This window comes from Dipodomys ordii, unplaced genomic scaffold (assembly GCF_000151885.1).
Source record: "Dipodomys ordii isolate 6190 unplaced genomic scaffold, Dord_2.0 Scaffold14, whole genome shotgun sequence".
NCBI classification, from domain to species: domain Eukaryota; kingdom Metazoa; phylum Chordata; class Mammalia; order Rodentia; family Heteromyidae; genus Dipodomys; species Dipodomys ordii.
Window position 1 is genome coordinate 15,362,061 of NW_012267230.1, and position 7,062 is coordinate 15,369,122.

Here is a 7,062-nt window from a genome sequence, read left to right on the forward strand (position 1 = left end):
CCGCGCGTGCGCAGGCCCCACGCGGCCGCCCCGCTCACGGGATGGGGGGGTCTGACGGGGCCTCGAGGTCGCCGACACCCGTACCGCCCGTGACCCCGTCCCCCGGAATCACCCAAACCCCGCGAGAAGGGTGAACTGAGCCAGAATGGAAAAGACAAGTCTGGGCTTAGGTCCCGGCTCTAGAATCTTCCACAGCCCCGCGTCCGCGGCTGACGCCTGTCCTTCTCTGTAGATACTCGGGAGGCTGAGAGCCGAGGATCGCGGTTTGAAGCCAGCCGGGACAGAAGAACCCGTGAGACATTTCTTCCTTTCTTCGGCCAGTCCTGGGGCTTGAACTCGCGGCCCGGGCGGGCGCTGCCCCTGAGCTGCTGTGGCTCAAGGCGAGCGCTCTGCCACGGCGCCACTTCTTGCTGGTGCTGAGGAATCGAACCCGGGGCCTCATGCGTGCTAGGCCAGCGCTCTACCACGGAGCCACCTTCCCGGCCACCCTGATACTCTGATCTCCTGTTAACCACTGGAAAAACCTGAGGGGAGCCATGGTAGAGCGCTAGCCTTGAGGGCAAAAACTCCGGGGAAGAGCTCAGGGGCGGGTCCTGAGTTCAAGCTCCGCAGCTGATAACAATAACCACCTCCACCACCACCACCACAGCAGACTGCTGAGAGTGGGGGATAGTGGAGGTGGGCCACAGGAAAAGCCTCTCCTGGACCCCTGAGGAGTGTGGAGGACCCTCTCCCAAACGGGAGAGGTGGAAGGTGTCACGGAGAGTGGAGGGCATCAAGGAAGAGGGGCTGTCACAGCGTTCAACGGGCCTGGGCAAGCACGGAGAGTGAGGTCCCTGCACTCTGCCATATCCTTTAAATGATTGTGGAAAGTGAAAGAATCTCAAAGAAGCCGCACGCAGGTGGCTCACGCCTGTGAACCTAGCTACTCAGGAGGCTGAGATCTCAGCATCACGGTTCAAAGCCAGCCTGGGAAGAAAAGTCTGTGAGACTCTGATCTCCAATAAACCACCAGAAAACTGGAAGTGGTGCTGTGGTTCAAGTAGTAGAGCGTTCACCTTGAGCTGAAGAGCTGAGGGACAGCGCCCAGGCCCAGAGTTCAAGTCCCAGGATAGACAAAGTAAAAAAAAAAAAAAAAATCTCAAAGAGGTCATATGTCAGTTACTGACCAAATCACCAAGAGATGCTTAAGGGTAAAAATGTGAGGAACTCTAGGGGGCAAGCTCTTGTCTAGTAAGCATGAGGCCCTGAGTTCAAACCCGATACCAGCACCACCAAAAAAGACTACCTGAATGAATATTTATTTCATCATTATAATAATTTTTTCCCCAAAGTACAAGTATCCAATGCTTTCTTTCAATGGATCAGTATTTCTCCTCACATTGTCTCATTCCTAACTGGTAAGCCACACAGACACCTACCTTAGTCACACCTTCCTGCCACACTCACCTCTGTTTTTATAAAAATACTTGGATTGTAGGTCTGATTAAATCATATAGGTTTTAAAATTATTTTTAATATTTGGAATTTTCATGATTATTTCAGATATTTAATTTATATGTCTAAATTGTATTTTCTAACATGCAGATTGAATATGGCAAGTTCCTTTGCTTTGAGGACCTTTACTGCACTTGCAGATCTGCAGCAAAATATGGCTAATCTGGTAAGTTTCAATTCTGGTTTCAAAACTGGTTTGATTATTCTCATGAAAAGTGAAATCTGGTAGCATTCAGTGTAGCAAATTTATTGGATACATTCTTATAAAATTGATAAGCATGCAGATTATTCATTAATATAATTATAGATATTAAGCATCCCTAAACCTGTTTGTATTATGTTATTGAAATAAAAATTAATATTCTGTCTATAGAGCAGAAGACATCATTGTAGATATGGTTAGCAATGGTTCAAAATAATCAAAAGACTTTTGTGTTATTTTGATATTTAACAAAGGGATCATTTTAGTAAATGTGTGTAAGAAATAGTATCAATGGGAGCTGGGAAGGTGGCTCAGTGGTAGAGCGCTTGTCTTGCATGCATGAGGCCCTGGGTTCAATTCCTCAGCACCACATAAGCAGAAAAAGCTGGAAGTGCCGCTGTGGCTCAGATAGTAGAGCACTAGCCTTGAGCTGAAGAGCTGAGAGACAGTGCCCACACCCTGAGTTCAGGCCCACAACCGACAAAAAAAAAAAAAAAAGAAATAGTATCAATGTGTCCACAATGCAGGAAGAGGAGCTAAGAACTTAGCTAGAATAAACTTCATTGTATTTTTTTTTTTTTTTGTCGGTCGTGGGGCTTGAACTCTGGGCCTGGGCACTGTCCTTCAGCTCTTCAGCTCAAGGCGAGCGCTCTACCACTTGAGCTACAGCGCCACTTCCAGTTTTCTGGTGGTTTATTGGAGATAGGAGTCTCATGGTCTTTCCTGCCCGGGCTGGCTTTGAACTGTGATCCTCAGATCTCAGCCTCCTGAGTAGCTAGGATGACAGGTGTGAGCCACCAGCGCCCGGCTTTTCATTGTATTTTTAATGTCACTGATTATTGCAAGGTTAAAATCAAGGTCTAGAGTTAGTCATTTTAGTTTTTCCCTTTGAAAGAAGATAACTATTTTTATTTATTTTTTCATTTTTTGTTGCTTGTGGGGCTTGAACTCAGGGCCTGGGCAGTATCTGAGCAATTTTTGTTCAAGGCTAGCACTCTATTACTTTGAGCCACAACCCCACTCTGGGTTTCTAGTTATCTAGTTATTGCCGGTTAACCAACTGGAGATAAGAATGTTATGGACTTTTCTGCCTGGGCTGGCTTTGAACTGAGATCCTCAGATCTCAGCTTCCTGAGTAACTAGGATTATAGCATGAGCCACTGGTGCATGGCTCTTCCTTTCCTTCCTTCCTTCTTTCCTTCCTTCCTTCCTTCCTTCCTCCCTCTGTCTCTCCCTCCCTCTCTCTCTCTCTCTTTCTCTCTCTCCCTCCCTCCCTTCTTTTCTTCCTTCCTTCCTTCCTTCCTTTCTTTCTTTCTCTCTTTCTCTTTCTTTCTTTCTCTTTTTCTCTCTTTTTCTTTCTTTCTCTTTCTCTCTTTCTTTCTTTCTCTCTCTCTCTTTCATGGGGTTTTAACTCTGGGCCTGAATGCTGTCCCTCAGCTCTTCAGCTCAAGGCAGGTGGTCTACCACTTGTGCTACAGAACCAATTCCCATTTTCTGGCGGTTTATTGGAGCTAAGAGTCTCATGGAGGGGCTGGGAAGGTGGCTCAGTGGTAGAGGACTTGCCTTGCATGCTTGAGGCCCTGGGTTGGATTCTTCAGCACCACATAAGCATAAAAGAAAAAAGCCGGAAGTTGTGCTGTGGCTCACAGGACAGAGCACTAGCCTTGAGCTGAAGAGCTCAGGGACAGCGCCCAGGCTCAGAGTTCAGGCCCCATGACCGGACCCAAAAAAAAAAGTCTCATGGACTTTTCCTGCCCGGGCTGGCTTTGAACTGTGATCCTCAAATCTCAACTTCCTGAGTAGCTAGGATTACAGGCGTGAGCCACCAGCACCCAGCTTTATTTTTATTTCTTAAAACACATTTCAAAATTACAGTTTTTGTTTTGATAGTTACTAAATGGGACATTACAACTGTTTTTTTTTGGTAGGTCATGGGGCCTGAACTCTCAAGGTAAGCACTCTACCACTTGAGCCACAGCGCCACTTCTGGTTTTCTTAGTGGTTTATTGGAGATAAGAGTCTATGGACTTTCCTACCTGGACTGGCTCTGAACCATGATCTTCAGATCTCAGCCTCCTAAGTAGCTAGGATTACAGGCACCAGCTAACATGACAACTTTTAAGGAAGTTGAAATGGAATATCCAAGACTTTTTTTTTTGCCGGTTGTGGGGCCTGAACTCTCAGCATGGGTGCTGTCTCTCAGCTCTGTAGCTCAAGGCTAGTGAGCTCTGTCACGTGAGCCACAGCGCCACTTCTTTTTCTGCTTATGTGGTGCTGAGGAATCGAACCCAGGGCCTCATTAATGCAAAGCAAGCACTCTACCACTGAGCCACCTTTCCAGCCCAGAAGATCCAAGACTTTAGAATTTAAATTTATTAGCAGCTCTGTCTGTCTGTGTGTGTGTATGTATGTATGCATACATACAGTCTCTTTCTCTCTCTATATATATATACAGTCTTCTCTCTCTCTTTCTCTCTCTATGTGTATGTATGTATATATATATATATATACATATATATATATACAGTCTAATTTATGTTACTGTCCAGCATGCCAGCATGTTTGGATTAAGAAGCTAAACAATTTCATGTTAGCAGACCCATACAAGGGAAAGCTTTGACTACCATAGCAAATGAAATTGCATTATACATGTGCTCTAGAAGAATTCAGTAATGCTGGGTGCCGGTTGCTCAGACCTGTAATCCTAGCTACTCAGGAGGCTAAGATCTGAGGATCTCGGTTCAAAGCCAGCCCGGGCAGGAAAGTCCATGAGACTCTTATCTCCAATAAACCACTAGAAAACTTGAAGTGGTACTGTGGCTCAAGCGGTAGAGTGCTTGCCTTGAACTGAAGAGCGCAAGGACAGTGCTCAAGCCCAGAGTTCAAGTCCCACAACAGACAAAAAAAAAAAATTCAGTAAGGATCTACAGCTACAGCATAGGGCAGTTAGTGTGCGCCACCTAGTGACTGAAAATAAACTAGACGGGGGAAGGAAGGGATAGTAGGAGAAAAACAAAGGAGGGAGTTAACAATGCTTGACAAGAAATGTACTCATTACCTTACTCATGTCAGTGTAACCCGTCTGTATATCATCTTTACAGTAAAAAAATTTTTTTAAAAGAAAATAAACTAGAAACATGCCAACTATCAAACAACTATAGTTATAACAGCTGTCTTGTTATTTTGTACTATTCTTCGTAGAGTTGAGCATTTATGGAATTCTTTTACATGTTTGTCTGGATTAAAAACATTTAAATGGCTCCTAGACAAAAAATGTTTGTTAGAACCAGTAAAATATAACAATCCCATGAAATTAAATTTACCATCTACATCTGTGTTTAATATTGGTCTTCTATACTCTTTTGTTTTTCAGAAAATAATCGGTATAGTTATTGGAAAAACGGATGTCAAAGGCTTTCCAGACAGAAAAAGCTGAGTTCTATTTAACGCTTTGCCTCATTTTTCATCAAGTGTGGCTTATGTCTGTAGCAAAGTGTATTTAACTGATTACATTTCCCATGCCTGCTCAATCTCCTAAGAGCAAAGATCATGTTATTGTGTATGGTAAGACGCATACATGAGGATGAAGATAGATCATAGATCATATTTTTATTGTTTTTGTTGGTTGTGGGGCTTAAACTCTGGGCTTGGGAGCTGTCCCTGCGCTCTTCAGCTCAAGGTGAGCACTCTACCACTTGAGCCGCAGTGCCACTTCCAGTTTTCTAGTGGTTTATTGGAGATAAGAGTCTCACATACTTTTCTGCCTGGGCTGGCTTTGAACTGTGATCCTTAGATCTCAGCCTCCTGAATAGCTAGGATTGCAGGTGTGAGCCACAAGTGCCCGGTTTTGCTTTTGCTTTTTTAAAATTGTTTATTTTTTGCCAGTCTGGGGGCTTGAACTCAGGCAGGGCCTGAGATCTGTCCCTGAGTTTGTTTGTGCTCAAGGCTAGTGCTCTACCTCTTGAGCCACAGTGTCACTTCCAGCTTTTTCTGTTTATATAGTACTGAGGAGTTGAACCCAGGACTTCATGCATACTAGGCAAGCACTCTACCAATAAGCCATACTCCCAGCCCTTTTTTAATTTTTATAATTTTTTTTCCTGTTCTGGGCTGGAACTCAGGGTCTAGGTGTTGTCCCTGAGCCTCTTTGTGTTCAAAGCTAGCATTCACCACTTGAGCCACAGTACTACTTCCAACTTTTTTCTGAGTAGTTTATTGGAGATAACAGTCTCATGGACTTTCCTGCCTAGGCTGGCTTTAAACTGCAATCCTCAGATCTCTGCCCCCTGAGTAGCTAAGATTACAGGTGTGAACCACCAGCACCCAGTTTGTTTTCTTTTTTGTCCAGTAGTGGGACTTGAACTTGGGGCCTCATGCTCTCACTTGGGCTTTTTTGTGTTTTTCTTAAGCTGTTACTCTACCACTGAATCCTGGGCAAACATGCAAAAACCTATCTGAAAAATAACTAAAGCCAGAAAGGGCTATGAGTCTGCCTCCAGAGGTAGAGCCCCTGCCTAGCAAGGTGGGGGCCCTGTCCAGTATGGCTGAGACAGAGAATTAGTGACAAAGAGAGAAGGGGGAAGAAGAAGGAGAAAGAGATCATAAGAAATAACACTTTCTGGGGCTGGGAAGGTGGCTCAGTGGTAGTGTTTGCCTTGATGCATGACACCCTGGGTTTCATTCTTTAGCACCACATAAGCAGAAAAGCGGAAGTGGCACTGTGGCTCAAGTGGTAGAGCACTATCCTTGAGCTGAAGAGCTGAGGGACAGCGCCCAGGCCCAGAGTTCAGGCCTCATGACCACACCCCCCCAAAAAAGGAAAGAAATAGAACTTTCTGCTATGCATTTAACTATTTTTATAATCATAATGATCATCAAAAATCATGTGATTAAACAAATCATTTGTTCAGAGTTAAAATAAAACCTCATCCAAAAAATAAAAGCATTGGTCTTCCCTTAGATATTGGATCCGAAAGATACACTTTCAGTTTCACCATTCGTGATTCACCAGCCTGTTTTGTAAATGCAGCATGCTGGGGTAAAGAAGAGTACATCAGGCCACTTTCTGACAGTTTTAGGGTGGGTGACTGTGGTAAGTTAATGTTGATTATTTTTTTTTATTTCAAGATACTTTATTTTCAAAACAAGTCCCAACACTAAGCTTCTTTATTTTGACCTGCCCTTCAATCGCTTTCTCCTCACTTCTAGAATTAATGTTTAATTACATCACTCTGCTTCAGACTAGCATTGACTCTTTTTTGTTGTTGTTGTTGGTTGTGGGACCTGAACTCTGGGCCTGGGCACTGTCCCTCAGCTCTTCAGCTCAAGGCTAGCGCTCTACCACTTGAGCCACAGTGCCACTT

The 7,062-nt window shown here is 44.4% G+C and overlaps 1 protein-coding gene across 1 annotated transcript in view; it reads left to right on the top strand.

Annotated features, from left to right (window-relative positions):
* The first annotated feature begins 1,594 nt into the window (after positions 1-1,594).
* The window catches only part of Meiob (meiosis specific with OB domains), a 32,432-nt gene continuing 26,964 nt past the window's right edge, over positions 1,595-7,062 (top strand). Inside the window, exons 1-3 of the mRNA XM_013011258.1 lie at positions 1,595-1,663; positions 5,073-5,130; positions 6,660-6,791. Of these exons, the coding sequence (XP_012866712.1) occupies positions 1,595-1,663; positions 5,073-5,130; positions 6,660-6,791 (259 nt within the window). The remainder of the gene's footprint in view (positions 1,664-5,072; positions 5,131-6,659; positions 6,792-7,062) is intronic.